Source organism: Psilocybe cubensis, chromosome 3 (assembly GCF_017499595.1).
Source record: "Psilocybe cubensis strain MGC-MH-2018 chromosome 3, whole genome shotgun sequence".
Classification (NCBI taxonomy): Eukaryota; Fungi; Basidiomycota; class Agaricomycetes; order Agaricales; family Agrocybaceae; genus Psilocybe; species Psilocybe cubensis.
This window is the reverse complement of record NC_063001.1, coordinates 3515514-3535026: the sequence shown is the minus strand read 5'-3', so window position 1 is coordinate 3535026 and position 19513 is coordinate 3515514. Positions and strand designations below refer to the sequence as shown.

The window sequence follows — 19513 nt, the reverse complement described above, 5'->3', positions numbered from 1 at the left end:
CGGTTCCAGTAATCACGCGTTAAGTCAATCTAAGAATTTTTTAGAGATTAGAGAATTGGGGAAAGTGGGGGTTTGTCTTACTAGTTCACAAGGTAAATCCAACTTCTTGCAGACAAGTTGTACATCTTCCCAGTCTTTCTCCCATTCGCATCCCTTGTCCGTCCCAGATTCATCTCGTGTATCCCAATTTCTCATATAAACAGCCGATAGATTATAGTCCTGTCATTCATGAGATTACTAACCAGCGTCAAAATCGAGGTTAGATGCGTACTTTTTGGGCTAACAGCATGGCCGCCACTGAGGAATCAACTCCGCCTGACATCCCGACCACAACTAAGATATTTTAAATCTCAGAGAACTGTATAAGTACTTGATTTTCGGAGAGTACCTCTATCTCCCTTCCGAGGTTCAGTTACTCTTTGTCGTTCATGTTCGGACGCTATTTCCGTCGCAAAATTTCTCGTGGTTCTAAGATATCGATTGATTAGAAGGCGTGTACATATAGCGCGTCGGAAAGAAAACATGGATCCAGGGGTATGGGGTATGCGTATCCAGTTTCCAGCCTGTAAAATGTAAGATTTTGGGTATTCAAGACGTTAGAAGACAAGATTGGTCAAAGACTCCTCCAAGAAGCCTAGGCAAACGCAGGACCATCTGTGACTGTCAGAATGTAACGTAGTCACATGAGCATCATAACAGTCACGAACATAGGGGTAACGTCTCCATTGAACTATTTTCTTCTTCCTCAGTCTTGCCTCAGTCCTCATTTGTTTTATTCTGTTTTTGCTACTTTGAATCTCGAAAGACCAACTAAAATGCTATTTCCCACTCTAACCAACGTGTGTGGACATATTCCATTGATATCGCCTATTCAATGCGCAGCTGCAACTGGCAAAATGAATCATTGCAATCACTGGCACGTCGATCTCGTCCAAGGCTGAGGTTTGAGTCTTTTGGCTCAATCGTACACTCTATGATCTCGGTTACATTTTTATTTTTTGGATATTTTGGCATTGGGCGCGTGCTCACGTTGCTCAAATAGCATACGAGGCGATTTCCAGCGCTGACGTCGGAAACAACGTCTATGGCCATAATTTTAGATTTCCTGATACGTCGTCCGGGGAACGGAACGGTACTCAAAAGTACCTATATAAGAGACTCATGGGTCGAAGTCACAAACCAGTATCAATCACTGGATTATCCGGTTTACCATGCTTGAGCTGGAAAAATTGTCAGCCGCCTTGATCGTATTCAGCCTCCTGCACGGCGTCCGAGGCGATGATGAAGTATCGCTGGCTTCACCTAACCATATGGATTGGGCATCGCTGAACCGTACCGTGAATGGTCGCCTTGCTGTAGGAATTCCTTGGACAGAGCCTTGCTTTACAATATATAATGGCAAAAATGTCACCCAAAATTTTGCACAATGTGGATTTGTCCAAGCAAACTTTTTTGATCATCGTGCGTACCGTCTCACATCCATGCTTTTGTGATTCTCCCAGATTTAAAAGTAGTATCGACTATAATCGCCTCGTTATATGTTATCCGGTCTTTAGATCTATCTGCTGACACGTTTTAATCTCAGCTGCTCGCAGTAATGCTTTCGGAGCCTACACCCTTGTAAGTGAGTAATAGGACACTTTTTCCATATATTTACGTGGACCGAATCTATTAGCAAAACTACGAAGAGTGCATGGCTACAGGAGATCAATGCGCTTTAGATTGGATGAACCCAGCCAATCCTCTTGCATTTAATCCACCACAAACCTGCAATCAAGGTAGCATCCCTGACTATTTCGTGAGTATATATGTCGGAATTTTGTTTATCTAATCACATTGTCTTCTGATCCAGATTGATGTCCAAAACGAAAACGACGTCGTAGCTGCTTTAAACTTCGTCTCTAAAAATAATATACCTCTAGTGATCAAAAACACCGGTGTAAGTACATTATAGTCGAGATGTAACCGAATTAATAGAGTCCCCACAGCACGATTTCAAGGGTCGAAGCTCAGCACCTGGATCATTAGCACTATGGGTACGTTATCTCCATGCATCCAAACTAATCAACGAACTAAATCACACCGTTGTGTAGATGCACAACCTAAAAAATGTTTGTTCATTTCTAACCTTCCCGAAGTACTATTTCGCTACAACTGACAGATAATAGATGACCCATGAATCAAATTTTGTTCCAGAAGGATGTCATACATCTTCTCAAGAAGCTCTTACGCTTGCCGCTGGCACTCAGTGGCAGGAGGTCTATGAATTCGCGAATAGTTTGGGTCTCGAAGTGGTAGGAGGTGCAGAACAGAGTGTAGGCGCTGTTGGAGGTTGGGTTCAAGTTAGTCTACTTGAACCATGCTAATATATGTGCAATTAAGTCTGACGATACACATCTGCACAGGGAGGTGGCCACTCGTCTTTGACCCCTATGTTCGGAATGGGTGCAGACCGCGTGGTAAGTAGTATTACGTCCTTGTCGTTTTCATCTCTGATATCTCTGTATTTCATAGCTTCAATATAAAGCCGTTACTCCAGACGGTATTCTTCGTACCGTGAACTCATGCCAGAATTCAGATCTCTTCTTTGCTCTCCGTGGGGGAGGAGGAGGAACATTTGCTGTTGTTTTGGAGGCTACTGTCATGGCATCTCCATCCCAGGCATTCCGGGTGTACGTTTTCAACCATTTTTTCTGAAATTCGAACACTCGAGTCCTAATATTATCATTTTGCAGGGCCAACATCAATTGGCCTGTAACTGACGATAACCTCAAGAAAGTCCTTTCAATCGTCGTTGACAATGCAATATCAATCGCGTCTGCAGGATGGGGAGGGTATCTGACGGTTTGTCTTTCCTTTGCAATGCATGATTTTTTTTTGAGTTAAGTGCCCATCGACAAAACAGCCAACTCTTGGCAATCTCGTTCTCATGAGCAACAAATTCAGCAGTAGTGATGCCGAAAAAATGTTCCAGCCACTTATATCACTTACCACGCAAATGGGAGGAGTCTCAAATGTAACCGAGTTTCCAAACTACTTGGAATGGTTCAATGCGTACTCCAATGGACAGTCAGGTTCTCAAGACGTAAGTTGCAATGATCACCATTGAAAATACGCATAATACATAGTCACATACTCATTTACAATTGATTTCAGGGCGTTGCAGTACCCAATGCACTTACCTCTCGTCTCATTCCCGCGAAAAACCATGAGACCGCGGCAGGACGGGCAGAGATTTTGGATGCTCTCACCAATGCATTCGCCAACGCAGAGTTCTCTCAGCTGCATTTTACTACTCCTTTTGGCTTTAAAGGTTCAGATGGGAAAGACACCAGCGTAAACCCTATATGGCGCTCGTCTCTGTACCAGGTATGCAGTTCGAAACAGTTCTGAATCTTTGTAACAGTGATTGAATATTTCGTGCGACACTCATAGATCATTCTCGTCAACCCATGGGTGTACAATGCAACCGTCGACGTCAAAAGGGCTACGTATGCTCAAGGTACCAAGGCTGTTAACTTCCTGCGGGATGTGACGCCAGACTCTGGAGCATATCTTGTAGGGTGTCCTAAACATCATTACCAGTAGACTGTGTCCTCACTGTAAATTTATGACAGAATGAGTCTGATATTCATGAACCCAACCACGAAGGTTAGTTGTTAATTATTCATGCTCGATGTCGAAGGCAATTTCACCTTGTCTGCGCAATAGTCTCTTTCTGGGGAATTAATTATGCCAGGCTTTTGCAGATCAAAAACAAATAGTATGTCATTTGCCATTCAACGAAGAGTATTACTTACTCCTTTTTGCAGCGACCCTCGTCGAATCCTTGACTGTTGGCATTGCGGTACGTCAATTACTGAGAGCATAGATTTGTTTATCGGCAGATTTGCTCATTTGCGTTGTTCAGTCGGTTGGGAGGGTCCTACTAGCCCAAGGTTTAAGTGTTACATCTAATACTGCACTTGCCATAATCATCTAGGAACAGCACTCATCCAATTCTACTTTGTGTTGTTCATAAATTTTTCATGACTTGCAAAAAAAGCAGGCTCCAAGGGGAAACCAGGTGCTATTTGAAGCTGAGAATTGTTGTGATAGTTTTTGAGGATAGAAATGACGACATGTTGAAGAAGCGATCCATCTCTAGTCAAGTACAGAAGCAGAAAGCGCTGGGCCCATTTGTCGTCGTGTTGAAGTTTGGTGTGTGCTTACTACACTTGAGATTCGACCGTGTTGTGTATAATTGCGAAGGCAGAAAGCAGCGACCGATGACAAGGTAATGATGATAATATGTTCAAAAAGCCGAATCGGGTGATAACTCGAAACACTCCTATCAAGCTCGTGAGCGCTGTCGTTTGGTTCATAAAACAAGCGGGAGCAACATAATTGAGTAGTGTGATGAATGAAAAATGTACAGAAGAATTAAACAAACAAACACTGAGTCAAAGTCTTCAAGAGGCCACATGCGTGGCCACCACTAACCTGCATTGAAAATTATAATGACTAAAGGTACACAAGCGTCTCCACCGACATACAGAAGAACTTTAATACTCAATTCTTGAAATCAGGCTCTAGGAATGGATCTCCAATATCTAACCGTAACAAATCAGCGAAAAAACTGTCAAGAACCATTTTAAACGTACCTTTCCTCAGCTGTTCCACTAACGCGTTATCAATCAGTTCGTCCTTCTCTTTCTTTCCACCGATAGCTTCCTTTGACCCTTCCCACTGAGTGGTACCCGATCTGGAGGTGTCACCGCGTTTCCTTGACTTTGCATCACGAGCAGATGCACCACTAAATCCAGGACCTGAGGGTAGTCGACGCTTGGATGAACCAGAGCCGCCTACGCCGAACGCAGTGGATATTTGGCTCGTAAGATTGGCCAAGTAGCCGGTGGGTCCCGAGCTTGAAGGGAAGTTTGACTCCTCCATCTCTGCTGGAGGTGATCCTGAAGACTCTGTTGAGATCGGGGAACCTGGGTCAGGAGGAGAATTCATGATGATTGATTACGATGAGATAGGATGAGATGGTGGTTTGTGTACGAAGAACAGTCGAAGCATGTTGTGACTGAGCATCATCAACTGTCTAATGTCACACTGAGCCGAAGATGCCGGATTAGGGGACTTAGGTTCGAATGTTGTCAACATGTGCTCAGTTGGCTGAATGACTCGAATAGACCTACAGTGTTCAATAATATCCTAGTTTAACAAGTCAAATGATAGATCTAAACTATTATTCTCCTCTATACGGTTTATTTCTATAATGTATCTATTCAGTTTGTATGCATATTTGCGCCTATAGGCTATCGAGCCTGATGGCGACTCGGAGCACAGATCGATAATACTAATAAAAGTTGATATAGTCTAAAGAAAGAAACGCCTAAAAGAATCTAAGCAGCTCGTACAATGTATTAACTGCTTCGCTAATATGTGCCAGTAAGTAATATAATAGATAACAAAAGAACAAAAAAGGAGGAACTGAAGAAAAGGGGGCGAGAAAACAAAGAGTGTCGGCTCGGTCGAACCTTTATGGCAACGGCTTCTGACATCTGTTGTGAATTCTTTGGCTCGACAGGACCGTCCAAAGTCCAAGTTCCCGCCTTCGAAAATACCTTTCGTCGTTTTCCACGGCTAAGATATTCCCCGTCGTCCTCGTTACGAAGATACCATCCTCTGTCAGCGGTAGGATCGACCTCCGTCTGAGAGTACCCGTTTCCTAAGAACGAGAACCGGTTACCGGAGTACTTGATATCCCAGTCCTCATATCTGGGCTCCTTCATAGCCTCCAAATAGTGCAGACTACTTCCAGGCCAGAGAGCAGTTACTTTGCCGGTGATACTATTCGATTTATACCAAGAGCGGCATTCTTGTTGCCAAACTGTTCCTTTCATAAATGCGTCCTTATGGGCCAAGAACTCATCGACAGCCTCGGCCTTGGGTGAGAAACTGTGAATGCTCTCTGTTTGCCAGCGATCCATCATCTTGCAAATGTAATCGGCCTGTGCCTCTGAAATAACCAATCAGTACCATATCGACAGCAAAATTGTGAGACCTTACCCATTCCGACTAAGACAGCACCATTTCCGATAGGGCTGTTGGGTCCAGTAATCATCATATAGTTTGGGAACCCATTAGTGCCGACACCCATGTAGGACCTGGGTTCTTTAGCCCAAGCTTCACGCATGCTAACACCGTTGGCCCCAATGACAGAAAATCGAGGAAGGTACGAAGTGTCGAACCCAGTAGCACAGATCAAGACATCTAGAGGGTATTCCTTGCCATCTCCTCCAATGACACCGCCTTCCGTAACTTGTTGAACTGTTCCATAAGAGATATCAACCTTGTCGGAAACCAGAGCCTCGAGGTAACCAACTCCAGGGGTCATCCTTCTGCACCCAACTGCCCAGGACGGAATTAATTTCTTTTCGAGTTCCTCGTTCTTTATGATGCCTTTCATGATCTCCGTCATACCCACACGTAGGTCTTGTTGCCTCTCTGATTTAAGAAGAAACATGGGAAAGACCTTGTTCAGAGAATTTTCCAACTTCTTTCGGTACTTCAGGTGCTCTTGTGCATCCCCCTCCCAGAGATGCCGTTCTTCGTCCGTGTAAAAGTGCTGGTCCATTACCACGTTCTTGACAGGTGAAACCCAAGTAGGGCCACGGAAAAAAGTAGTGACCCGTTTCGCGTCAGGGAGGATGTTAGGTAGCACCTGGATGGCCGAGGATCTAATAATAGTTGCATTAAACATAGGGAAAAACAAACAAAAAAAGCGACGAGCGCTTACCCATTGCCGATCAACCCGACGTTCTTGCCTTTGAGATCCGCTGATTTGTCCCAGTTGGCAGTGTGCATGAGGTTGCCTTTGAAATTATGTAGCCCTTGTATCTCTGGCCACTTCCATGTATTGAGAACTCCAGCTCCATTGATGAGGATGTCGCACTGGTCTGTGAACTTGGATCCATCGTTTAAGTTGGTCACCTCGACGTCCCATCCACCTCTGGTGTCATCCCAGATGCATGACGTGACGAGATGCCTGAGTTTGTAGAACTTCGAAAGGTTGTACTTCTTGGAGAAACGGCAGAAGTAGTTATGAATCTCCTCGGACCCGGCATAAACAGACGACCAGCTGGGGTTGGGCTCGAAGCTCCACGTGTAGATATGAGCCGCGATATCGCAAGCACAGCTAGATGAGAATGTCAATGACAGTACAGAGAGCGCAAACGATGGATGATGAACTTACCCAGGATATCTGTTCTCGTACCAAGTTCCGGAGATATCGTCGTTCTTCTCATAGCACATAAGTTCGTAATTCTCGAAGTTACGTTGCATCTTGTAAGCCATAAGCAGGCCCGAAGCCCCTGCACCAATGCAAATAACTTTGAGATGTCGTTGATGATGAATAGGCATTGTGGTCCTGAAATGCGCCTGAGCAGTAGCGCACTCAGGGAGCTCTTCAGGAATATAGGATAAAACGCTGTCGTTGGCCATTGCGATTATGAGTTCCGGTTTGGGATATGCAACAACAAAGCTGTTCTGTTAATTTATCCATTTTGTCAGAACGTGCTTTTATACTGTAGAAACACGCCTCGAGGCATACCAAAAATTCCACACTGAGCGCCCGAAAACTATGAAGTCTTCGCGGCTTCGAGCTCCCAGTCGCCTCACATGGCCTGCCAACTTCACGAACTCGTTGTCGGAAACTTAACCGGCGAGGTGTTGTGGGATATTTCTCCGCTAACTCGTTAGGTAGTTTATTTTCCATTCTGTTGTGCAACACCGTTCAAGTCAAAGGATAAAAACAAACCGCAACGTCGTACCTGGAGCTACAAGGCTGGTGCAGACTTCCAAATCTAAAAATAGACATACAATTGCACCCGAACGATATGTCGCAAAACCCGAACTGTAAAGTAGGTCGCAATTTCAATAAAGGTATCAGAACCAATGAAAAAGAACAATAAAAAAAATATAAACCTACATGAATAACCCTCATTTCCTATACTACTCATGGCTGCTAAGATATGAATCTCGTCGGCTTTTGGAGCACCCATTTCGAAAGCGCTCTCCACTTCAGATTGTAGAACCTAAACCACTTCCTCCGGCACATCATAGAATTTACTACAGCCCCAGTAAAGCTCAGATTTGTTAATGGGGAAGCAACAGAAGTACAAAAATACCACAATCGACCGGCGTAGTCCTCGCACCCTGGTTACGAGTAAGCAGCGCAACGTACAGTGATAACAGTCTTTACCTTTCACGAGGTAGATCTGATAGGAAGTAAACCACAATCAACCGTGATGCGCGTATAGCTGATAGAAAGGCATATAGCTAGCCAGAAGTCATCAACAAGCTGCGCCAATTGCGTCCAGGAGTCCTGAGAGTAGCCATAAAATGACCATAGTCCATGGAACCCGAAGAAGAAAGACCGCAAATTAACAAGGCACAGACTATGTTTCTTACAACCAACAGGGACCAAGGTGAGTGTGTCGTAGAAGGTTGGAGTGCGATACGAATGTAGAAGTATGCGGGAGGAGAGGCATTTCAACACGAGGACGACCCAAAATCAAATGCGATGCGAGGACCAAGGTTGGGCATTGTAGCTTGAGTTGTGCAAAGGGCTGGACATTAAAAAGGAGATGAGTACTGTACAATGTATGAATATGTGCGGTGTCTGCGCATTCTAAATGGGGAAATTTAAATGAGAGAATGAAGGAAGGATGTGGTTGACTAGAGCGCCCATGAGAAAATATGAATGTGGTTGGAAAAATGGGAGTGTATGCAGGATACAAAACCGACATGCGTCCAAGCGGCGAGGGCGAGAAAAGAAAGGGGAGAATTGAAAAAGAAAAAAACAGAGAAGCAACGACGATGATAGAGATAGAATGGAAGAACAAGGTGTATATACATGAGTAATAACAACAACAGAGTCGTGGCATAACAGAACACAGAATCAAATAGAAAATGGAAGTAAAGGATAAAAAGGCGAGAAGGAATACCTCTACTTGAAAAAGTCACTGCCAGGACCCAACTGACTCTCCTCGCCCTCACCCTCACTCTCGGCACCTGATCGAGATCCACCAGTCGTCGCAGAGACCGCACTATCCGCTCCGTACCCTGACCCCGCACCAGCACCTGAACCACGCATATTCATCAGAAACTGGCTCTTCATATTCAACTCCTGAGTACTGCTCATCATCCGCTCGCGATGAGCGGCTGCCAAAGCACCTCCTGCTGTGGCAAAGCCACTGAGACCGCCTGTGGCGGTCGGAGTCGTAGGCGCAGCGCCGACACCAAAGTCTAGTCCACCAAGGCCTCCCGAGGTCGACCGTTTATGTTCGTGCAAATTGAATCCATGTGCGAGCCCAAGTCCAGGTGCATGTACGCCCCTTCCCGGTGGACTTGAAGAGGTCGTAGGATATCCTGCCCCTGTGTTATTGCGCGGACTCGTGGAAGGGTACCCACCGCCTCCTAGCCCCTCCAAAAGTACCTCCTCATCCACATTGGCACCAGTAGTCTTGAACGGATCTAAATCTTCTTCCTCTTCTTCTACAGGTGGTTGGAGGTTGGACCCACGACTTGGCGCATGGGGCATTGTCAGAGGATGTGGAGGCCTCAGAGCATTAACGGGGACATTCGTTGTTGTAGGCGTCCGTCCATGATCATCGTCATCTTCAGAATCAGACCCGACTCGATACGGCGAGATGGGCACGCTCCTCTTCTGCTCCGATTTGGGCTTTGAGCGAGCAGGAACCTCCTCCTGTTCTTCTTCAGACCCCAGCTCAGACTCAGTATCTTCTCTCCCACCCATCCCGGGTGCGCGCCCAATCCCATGCCCAACACCAAACATAGATTCCGTTCCATCACTCCTTCTGGTTGAGAGAGGCGAGCGCGGGATGATCGTCTCAGGCTGTCCTTGCACCTGCGTTGATCCTACTCGGTGTTGTGGTACTGCACCTGGAGCTTTGCCTCGTTGGTTGGGATTGTTGTGTGTCGGTAAAAGCGGTCCAGTGTTTGTGGCCGCGTTCCGACCAGCAGTGAAAGGATGTTGAGCTTGGTTAGGAGGCTGTGATTGATTACCATACTCGAATGCGACGAAAACTTCTTCACGTCTCCGTACGCCTTCCGCTTTGTCGATGCAATAGCACATGTACAGTGTGTCAGCCCTGGTGAAATAATTTTCGAGTTAGTAAGCTCTCCAGTGTGGTGAAAACAAGAAATAAAAAAAGAAACAGCAAATATAAAGATAGAAGGTAGAACGGCGTATATATGCGCTCGAGTCCCGCGGGAGGGTATGTATCGATTACGGTAGACGTAAAAAGACCACTTACGTGTCTCTGACAACTCCTACACAGAACAACCCAACAATGGCAGTGGTGCCACCTGCAAGTAGAGCCGCGCCGAGTGCCTCATTCGGAGCATTCAAAGTATGTGCAACGAACAAATATGTGAGTAATGCAAATGGGAAGGTAAGCGTCAAAGGCGATATGGTCAACAGCGCGAGGGGGGCTGAAATATAGGTTCATTAGACAAAACATTCGGACACAATAAATAAGTGAACACGCACGTTCAGCACCGAAACGTTTCTTCGCGACCGGCGTCTGTGCCTGCGTTTGTTCTGCCCTACCCTGCCTCCTTCCTTGTCTTCGGCCCTGCGGTTGCTCTGGCTCAGCAACATCTCTCTCCCGCCCGCTCCCAACCAGGCTCCCGCCCCTGCGGGCGCCTTCCCAGAAGCTTACGCCCGTCAACCCAACATAAACCAGAGCATACTTACTCACCCGGTCCGTCTTCTCCTCCAGCCATGCCGCGGCTGCTCTAACGCCTGGAACAAGGTACATGGCGACCGGGACAGCAAGTGGAACCCAGGGAATGCGCAGTAGCAGAGGCGGCAGCCGATGGAGAAGAAAAGTAAGGATGGTGAGAATACGAATGGCAGTCAATATCAGTGCGGCGAGGATGATTGAACCAAGAGAGGGTCCGGTTGAGCGCGTGAGGGCAGCGTGAATTGTGTGTGTGGATGTTGGTGGAGGCGGTGGGAGAGCAGGGCTGTCAAAACAGAGATTAGTGAAAGAAAGAATAGGATGTATTGAAACGCACTCTGAGAAATACCATGCACCAACGACACTCGCGCACGTAGTCCTGAGTACACCCCTTGCTACTGTCCAGCTCCAGAGCCACACCACCAGTACTCCAGCTATGGCCCAATTCGCCCAGGCCTTGACGTGCCACTCCACCCTTCCCGCATCCTTATTTGTAGTGGTGTATCCAATAAGTAAAAGGCGGAAGACCATGGTAATAAATGGTATGCTGACAATGAGCATACCTATGAGAAGTGCAGGAGAAAGAGCGAGAAGGAAGGGGTTTGTCATTAGGATATATGTCGATAGAGAGAGCGTGGAAGATGTTGTGTGTATTCGTTTCGGAAGGTAGAGTAGGCGCCGAGCGGTGATAAGACAAAGCACTAATGGAATAATTGAGAATAATCGTAGACTGTTAGAGCTTAATTAATTCATGACCGAACGTTGTGAAGGAAGATGAAAAACGCACCCAGTGGTCTCTCCCCATGTCGGTTCCCCTTGTCCTTCATCCCACATGAAACTGCCCACAAACGCCCATATGGCGCTAATTCCCAACATAGCGGGTACAGCAACCTCAGTCGCGGCCATAACAGGTCCAACAAACCACCTCAATGCCCATACATGCGCGTACGCTGCTACCGCGCTTATACATGTAAGTATCACCAAAACTGGTACAGTCCGTACCATCACGGTATACGGCAGCAGCGATGCAGGTATCCCTGAAGGTCGTGAGGTAAAGGCCAACAAGATTATGAGCAGGACGAATGAAACTAGGAGGAGCGCAAGGAATAGGGATATAAACGGTGCATCGTGATGTTTCCGTCGCTTGCGTGGTGTATGTCGGGGGTCGGGTAAGCTGAAGACGTGGAATGGGCGGGCGCTACCGTCTCTAGGCAGCAGTGACTCTGTCAAAGACAGAGACTGAGGTTCAATGGTGTTATATTGTGTCTGGGGCGGGGGCGGTGGTATGTGCGTATTCTTGCCTCCACGAGGTGAGGCTGCCACAAACAAATCCGGTGGCGGACTCGAACTGGAGTTCGACTCGTTCGATGGTGACGACGTTTGTCTCTGAGGAGGAGACTGCGCCAAATGGGCTAGCCACCCCGGCGGAGACGCAGGGCTCGGCGAACGCGCAATAAGTGGGATACTTTGCTGGTGTTGTTGGTGCTGCCTGAACCCTCTGCTTCTCCCCATACCCTGTGGTAGTTCTTCGTCTTCGTCCAGCCGCAGATATGGATCCTCATCGTCCTGTTCCTTGGGAACTGGCTCTTCCAGACCACCCGAAGACTGCCCAAGTCCTAAATGAGGGTCATCAAAATCATCGAGATCGCTATCGTTCGTCTTCCCGCGTCGGCCTCCGTCTTCCTCGTCATTGTCCGTTGTAAAGGAGAAGAACATAGGCTGGGAGGTCGAGGCCGACATCACTGTCGAAGCACCCCCTTGCTGGCGGTTGAGATACTGCGACGCATATGCCGCGAAGGATGTCGCCATAAACAATTGCCAGTAGCTCTATTGGGAATTTGCTATGGTTCAAGATACCTTGCGTATCAAACCAATGTGAGTCTAGCAACAATTGATGTCTCTAGAGTCCTGAGAAGAATTGCTTGAAGAAGGGCCCGTAGCGGCACTGTTTAGCAATTGTTTAGAATTGGTTCAGAATCGTAAACCATGTACAACCCTTTGACTCAGGTCGGGCACTGTACTTAGTTGTCAGGGGTGGCGGGTCCTGAGGGAGTCACAGCTCCGTGTCACGTCACAGCTCCTGCAAAATGGCGTCAGCGTGACAGGGAAAACAACTTGGTTAGAAATGGGCAGAGATTCTACCAACAGCTACGCGTGAAAAAATAGTCCTTGAATATTGAATATTGAATCCATACTTCGAGAAACTCTTTTGTTATAATCTCTGAATGCTCCCAGTCAGGATTTCTGCCACCATTTAAACTCCGATTTAATTTCGAAGCCAGGCTTGCCGGCAGCCGACCTTCATCTTGTTTCTAACCATCATCGTCCCTCTCTCCCTTACCTCATCCTATTTGTTTGCCTTTTATACGGTCTCATGGCTCGATTTAGGGTTTTATAATTTGGGTTTTATGCTCTTCGATGGTCGTATGCAACACAGCTCTACAGCTGTGGGATGAATTATAACCTGTCAATGGCTTTACCAACAGAGAACCCAGGATATGCATGCAGACTTTGGACAAAATACATATCCTGGGTGCCGCCTCTACACTGAAGAGCGGCGTACTAGCAAATATATCTCTTCAGGAATTATCTGGGCATGACAGATATGCTTCTGAATGATACTGTTGTTTTGGCAGATCTGCACTGCTTGAACTATTGTTTTTTTCTATCTTCGAAACACAGTTTTTGGCTTCGCTGAATCCAGAAGCAGATACTCATCGAAGTCTATGTTGCGATTCATCGACGGACTGGCGTCTACTGGTGCTTGTCGTCAATTTGGATTTTTGGCTTGCATGTGCTTCATTCTACACTTTTTGGCTCTTCCTTCGAAAACTGTGGAACGTTTGGCTCTCCTTTTACGTTTTAATTTCTTGCGCGCCAGTCATAATTTTGGAGATATTCAGCAAACTGTTCTTCATCAAACATGGCTTATGGCGCTTTGAATTGTGGTTCAAGATCATTATCCGTCCTTTCTATTCGCAATTAATCCGCAAAGCAATCATCGACTACTGGACTGACTACCGAAACTGCTTGTAATTTATGCTGTCCGCCAGAAATAATAACAATTTCTTTCGCTGTTTGCGACGATCAGAAATCGCCTACCATCCAATTTCGGTCAACTTTGAACCCCTTTATATGTGGCAAATTAAAAGCTGGAACTTTTCCAAATCTGTAATATCTTCTGGAAGAATTACTAGAAATAATTCGCATGACCTCGTTCAGTTTACGAACGCGGCCTCGTACATTGGATATCCTATATCATGAATGCGTCCACAATCATCTTTACTCGAACTGTTGATCATCGCTTGACAAATAGGTGATAGTGTACATCATTCGATACCGAGGTGACGGCGCTTCTACTCGGGCGCTTTTATTCGCCATCAGCAGGATTCAAGGCTAAAACACGCTAAACTTGTCGACATCATTCGTCCCATGCATACCTCTCTCTAGAATCACATATACCTTGCATTTGAGTTTTTTCCACCAATAAAATCGCCGCCGGCAGTTCCTAGAATTTTTTACAACAAAGAATTTTGCTATCATGAAATGATTTGGTTAATTCCACAACGCTAATTGATTCTTCGGTTCATACATATCTGCTGTTTTCTTTGAGCTAGAAAACTCTGATCATCTTATCGAACACGGTCAAAATCTCCTATCCCATTCCAATACTGGTATGCATGAAGTGAACCAACGAGTTGTCAAACTTCAAAATGATCTAACTGGACCGAGCATATGGAGTTTGCATGTTGGAAGATGACAGGGTAAATATTCTTCTTACTTCCAGTTAGCTCTTGACCTTTATTGAAAATCCTGCCACATCCTCTAGAACCCGTGATGCGCGGCCACATCCTCCAAAGGACGCGTCTTTTGTACGGACTCTTCGATGTATACGAATTTAATACCTTGAAATTTCAATTGCCTTCAGGAACGCGTCAACGTCAACATTCCGTCCTCCATCCACTTATGTCCGTGGTTCGTCCACGAACCCGTCGATCGATTAGGTGGTCTGCTCGGGCTCACCTTGGGTTCACCATTGAACTGCACCATCCAAACGTCAGACACGCGCCTACAACGATCGGCATTTTAATGTCGGGGAGGCACCGAGTTAAGGCACGTATCTATAGTTCGAATTCGACAGGGTTCCGGCATCCTGTCATTTCCTCCTTCCTAAAATAGGCAAATGCATGGTTTTTTTGTGGAGTTCATGCATCCTCCAGCGTCCGCCCAGGTTCTGACATATCTGAATCCTTCCGTTTAGACTAAACTCTATGTTATGGACAGGGCGGGTCAATTATTGGTGCTTCAAGTCAGTTCAATCTTTTTAAAAATTACCATAACGTCCAATTACTAGTACCTGAAAGAAATATTCATGGTCTAGACTCGAAGACGGTTGAATGGAAGATCTGGTTCACGTTGAAAAAACAGGAGCCAGGACACCCAGGATCAAGGTGTCTCAAGGGCGCTTGCCTGTATCATTTCCCAGCCACAAGAACGCTGAGTAAAGGTGGTTCGTGATTTCTATTGTCCTCGTTGAAGCTTCATTCAATCGCAGGTCCTTCTCATCTTCAACATAACGGCATACGTCACGTCGCCCCTCTTCCATCGACTTTCGACAGAATCTTCCGCGGTTTTGACGGGGTACGGTTCCGTGAGATGGCGGAGTACCAGTTTGTTGTACGCGTCCAGAACCATGATACATACGAATGGGTAAGGATTGACCCTAGGCAAACGTACACCGCGTCATGACGCGTATAACTCGAAATTGATGCAGCAGGCCATCTCGGGAGTGAGAAGGTGATATATGATTCATAGAAATTTCCGAATGCGCCTCAGGAGGTGTGATTATTCTTGCGGCGCTGAATTGACTCCTGACCTGAAGGTGTGGGCATTCTGCCAATAATGGCAGGAGGAAAGGCTAAAACTGGTACGTTGAAATTTAATTATGCAACTTGTGCTCGAACTCACACGAAAGAGTCGGCGTAAGCTTATCGTTGACAAAACGCCCTCAAACTCGTACGCAAAGGCAACCCAGACCAGCTTGAACATAGCTTTCTTGGCTAGCGCCTCCCGTGAGGGGGCGCAGCTAAGCCTGTAACATTTCCGCTTGCGCTTCTATGGAAATCGACCTACGCCCAGTAAGTACCAAATTATCCCATATCCTAGTACTCACCTCCCTCTCTACAATCAAGAGATGGCCATCAAGGCTAACAAGCTTTCTCCTCATTCTATGTCTATCATCAGGTATCAGTCAAACTCAACGGTAGTCTCCGACAGGAGGACGCTAAACCAGAATTGTGTACAGAAATCACGCGTGCAGCGCGTGAGCTGAAAGGTTCTCCCTCACATCGGAGCCCTATGTCCAAGACTGGCTTTATTCCGTCAGAAATTAGTAACGCGTCTTTTGATCCTTCGTCTGACATCAAAAGTCTCGGCTTCTTAAGAGCGTTGAGGGGAGATCGTAGCCGCTTTATCTTACATATATTCCGTCACCCGCACAGCTCAACGGTTCCGATATCCACGCCAGGCAGTCGAATTTGTCAACAATTTCTTGAACCTTCTCTTGCATGTGATGATTGCTAATAAACTCTGGATGAATTTCTGATAGTGCAGTAATGTCATTACCAGTTGACAAATCACTTCATTTTGCTCTCTAAGTACTAAACTACTACTAGCCTATGAGCATACTGAGCATGAATTCCTTATGGGCGGCGGCAGCAAAATTTCCAATCAAACGAGTCGGTTCGAATTAATCTGCCTCTCTCAGAACGCTCATCCATCACCGACGTATCGTTTCGTAATGGACCCTCACTCCAAGAAACTGCCACCGACTGCTCAACTTCAAATATACTTGGCGCTCCTCCCCCGCAGTGTTGTTCCTGTGCAGTGATAATCAATCCGACGACATCAGGACCCTTCAACTTCAAAGTGTTAAATATTCCTCTGACAGTTCATTTGTTGGTCATCGAACTTTTCCGTGGTTCAACTTCACGGATGTATGAATTTACCAGAGCCTATGTCTAACTTCTCTAGCGGAACTCTCTTTGGCTGCATCATGGAGCTCTGCTTGGTTATCGGAAATCATACAGCCTAAGTTTCATTCCGGTAAACGCGACAAACCTGCTAAATCTAAAAATAGTCACTCAATGGAAGAGGATTTTCTTCATGATTAACGCGAATGTAGCGCAGTTCGGAACGCGAGAAGTGGATGAAAAGTAAATGTGAAAGGTTTGTTCTAATACATATTGTCCTGATAGGAACAATTTCAGGTGGCAATGTATTATATGCTCTAGAACATTATGCTCATTCGAATATCTGTGTTAGATATGAGCCTCTCTGAGGTTTGCAATGCGACCTTACCTGACCTCTCATCGAAATTTCCAAGGTGTCAATAATATCCAACCGAAAGTTTATTGAAAAGCGTGAAGAACGGGTATTCCCACGAAGCAGTGTATTCATGATTGAACTATTGTAGGTTGATATTGCTGCTTAATTAGCGCACGACGTTTGTCAGCGGACATAGAGACTCCATCGGAGAGGCCAGTCAGTTCTCAGTCAGCAATCGGTGCTCCTGCCACACAAACTATTCCGCTAGTAGCACTTGCAGCGCCAAAATATATTCGTGTGTTCTCACCATTCTCACCTTGGGTTCTGAATGGATCGACCGTCGATACGAGCTAGTTGGAGGCGATCCGAGCCAGGAAGTCTGTCGGACAATTGCATTGAATAGAGACAAATAGACAATCGCATCCGCAGAGTTGGTTGTGCAGGTATCGACTCTTCGAGTGGAATCAAGACTGGTGGCGACGTGGCACGCAACCCAAGGTCTGCGAAATAGAAAACGTGTCGGATAGTTGCTCTGCTGACACCATCCACAGTCGGATTAACATCCGCGTCTCCAAGTGTGAGCCTATACTCCCACCGGCCCGGTCCATTAATTTGCTGAAATGCAGACGATATACTCCTCCCAGTACTCGTCGAATAAAACTCGCTCCCTTGGCAGACATATCCAAAATAGCTATCTTCCGAACTTTCTCCTTCCGCTACAAAAGTGTAATGCGGTTTGCTCGCCTGCCAAAATCATGCCAGAACAACTGATTTGGGAGCAGGCGCCTGTGTATTGGTCTGGCTTGACCAGCGGGGAGCTAGTTGTTCCATTCGAACCGGCGTCAAATGACGAGTGAGGGCCAAGGGCACAGGAAACGGGACATACCCAGCTGATCGCATGACCTCGTCAATTACCCAAGGCCTTCCGTTGAGCTGTAGTAAAGTGGCGACTTGGGAATCACTTGAGTTTCAATACGCTCAAGTAGTATCTGCGGTAAACTTCCAAGATTCCAGAAACAACTTCCAAGGTGCGAGAAATGGTACATCTGCGGGTTTATAGCGTCACAGACGGTATCGGACGGAGTGACTGGAGATAGGCTGGGAGTTTGTATCCGCTAGAATTGTTCCTAAGATTTGAAAAGCTCCATACAGGTGTAGATGATTTCACAGACAACCAACAGAAAACGATACTCTCTTCCAAGAGCCATGAGGAAGACATTTTGATATCAGTGTGTTGGGGCTCGCCGTAAGGTGCTGGGCAATGACCAAACTGTATATTTAGCCCCGCAGTCACCCGCAAAGCTTGATCTTCGACAAGGCGTTCTGCGGATTTTGTGGGTGGCTTGGAAGAAGGCATGGAGAAAGCTGTGGCGGGGGAGTCGGCAGTCTATAATTAGACATCAGTACTCATGGATCGACGTAAGACTCGACAAAATCGCAGCTCACCAACAGAAAAGCTGCTTAACATGGCAGGCGAACGGAAGTAGAGAGGCTCTGAGAAACAAGTGTAACCACCAAGATTTGATACTGACAGACAGCTGGGTGGGTCCCGAACAAGCTGAGGTCGTTTGGCAAGTTGAGGCCCTCACGCGTCAACCTGTCCCGTCGATCGCGTTGCGCACGGTAGAACACACGGTTTATCATCGACGACGCGTGAGTACACGCTGCGTAAATACTCGCGGACACTCAAGGTGGTGAGTTACACGTATTTGCGCAGTCAAGCCGACAAGTCTACCACGTAGTCCCGAGCCTTTCTGGAGCGTTGATACCGTTGTGAGAGGTACAACTCTTGGCGGGTGCGGCCTGGCTTGCGATGCCAGCGAGTACAAGTAACGGCAGATAATTATGAGAGGAAAGCTGAGAATAGAATCCAGCAGTGTGTAGTTATACTTTTAATAAGTGCATCTCCCGAGACTTTCGCAAGGTAGTAAAAGAAAGAGCAGACTCGGAGAGCTCATGACTGGCCACTGAGAAGAAGCGAGCCATGAACCAGTTTGCATGTCCATTTTAGGAAGTGAACCGGTCTCGGGTCAAGCGAACCTGGTTAAGCGGTGTAATTAACCATAATTGGAAGTGCGGTGTCCTCCCCGATCCCGACGTTATTGCTCTCTGACTCCGACTAAATGACTCATCGCGTACTTCAGGCTGATTTACGGAGTGAACGGCAAGAGGGGCCGTGTAAAATCGCTGAAAGTCTTCGCGCACAATGTGGCATTATGTATCCGTGATTAGACTGCGCTTGGTCGCTACCGTCATTGCACGATTGTGAGCAGAATCCGAATCGCCTGATATATCGTCTCATCGGATTGTTGGGCTAACCACACAAGACATAAAGTGGCGCCAGGAGATTATGCGATAAATGACGAAGTGGCACGGCATTGATGACGCGCTACTGTAATCTTTACTCAAGGAACCTGAAAGGAAACATT

The 19513-nt window shown here is 46.5% G+C and overlaps 4 protein-coding genes across 4 annotated transcripts; 1 reads left to right on the top strand and 3 right to left on the bottom strand.

The window, feature by feature from the left end:
- Positions 1-1211: 1211 nt before the first annotated feature.
- Positions 1212-3957, top strand: JR316_0003969 (FAD-linked oxidoreductase; the record flags this gene model as incomplete). Its single annotated transcript, XM_047889738.1, has 17 exons — positions 1212-1461; positions 1586-1620; positions 1676-1798; positions 1853-1939; positions 1989-2036; positions 2094-2111; positions 2169-2342; positions 2406-2459; positions 2515-2672; positions 2736-2844; positions 2906-3085; positions 3157-3369; positions 3436-3558; positions 3618-3651; positions 3712-3763; positions 3813-3847; positions 3911-3957. 17 exons carry the CDS (start codon positions 1212-1214, stop codon positions 3955-3957), a joined length of 1740 nt encoding a protein of 579 aa, XP_047752112.1.
- Positions 3958-4551: 594 nt separating this feature from the next.
- JR316_0003968 (uncharacterized protein) lies at positions 4552-4998 on the bottom strand (the record flags this gene model as incomplete). The annotated part of the gene is made up of 2 exons (XM_047889737.1): positions 4552-4592; positions 4644-4998. The coding sequence occupies 2 exons, from the start codon at positions 4996-4998 to the stop codon at positions 4552-4554; spliced, it is 396 nt and encodes a 131-aa protein (XP_047752111.1).
- Positions 4999-5296: 298 nt separating this feature from the next.
- On the bottom strand, positions 5297-7491 carry JR316_0003967 (FAD-binding monooxygenase moxY; the record flags this gene model as incomplete). Its single annotated transcript, XM_047889736.1, has 5 exons — positions 5297-5344; positions 5526-6007; positions 6058-6728; positions 6788-7186; positions 7244-7491. 5 exons carry the CDS (start codon positions 7489-7491, stop codon positions 5297-5299), a joined length of 1848 nt encoding a protein of 615 aa, XP_047752110.1.
- Positions 7492-8998: 1507 nt separating this feature from the next.
- JR316_0003966 (uncharacterized protein) lies at positions 8999-12566 on the bottom strand (the record flags this gene model as incomplete). The annotated part of the gene is made up of 5 exons (XM_047889735.1): positions 8999-10163; positions 10329-10506; positions 10565-11043; positions 11095-11487; positions 11545-12566. 5 exons carry the CDS (start codon positions 12564-12566, stop codon positions 8999-9001), a joined length of 3237 nt encoding a protein of 1078 aa, XP_047752109.1.
- Between the last annotated feature and the right edge of the window lie 6947 nt (positions 12567-19513).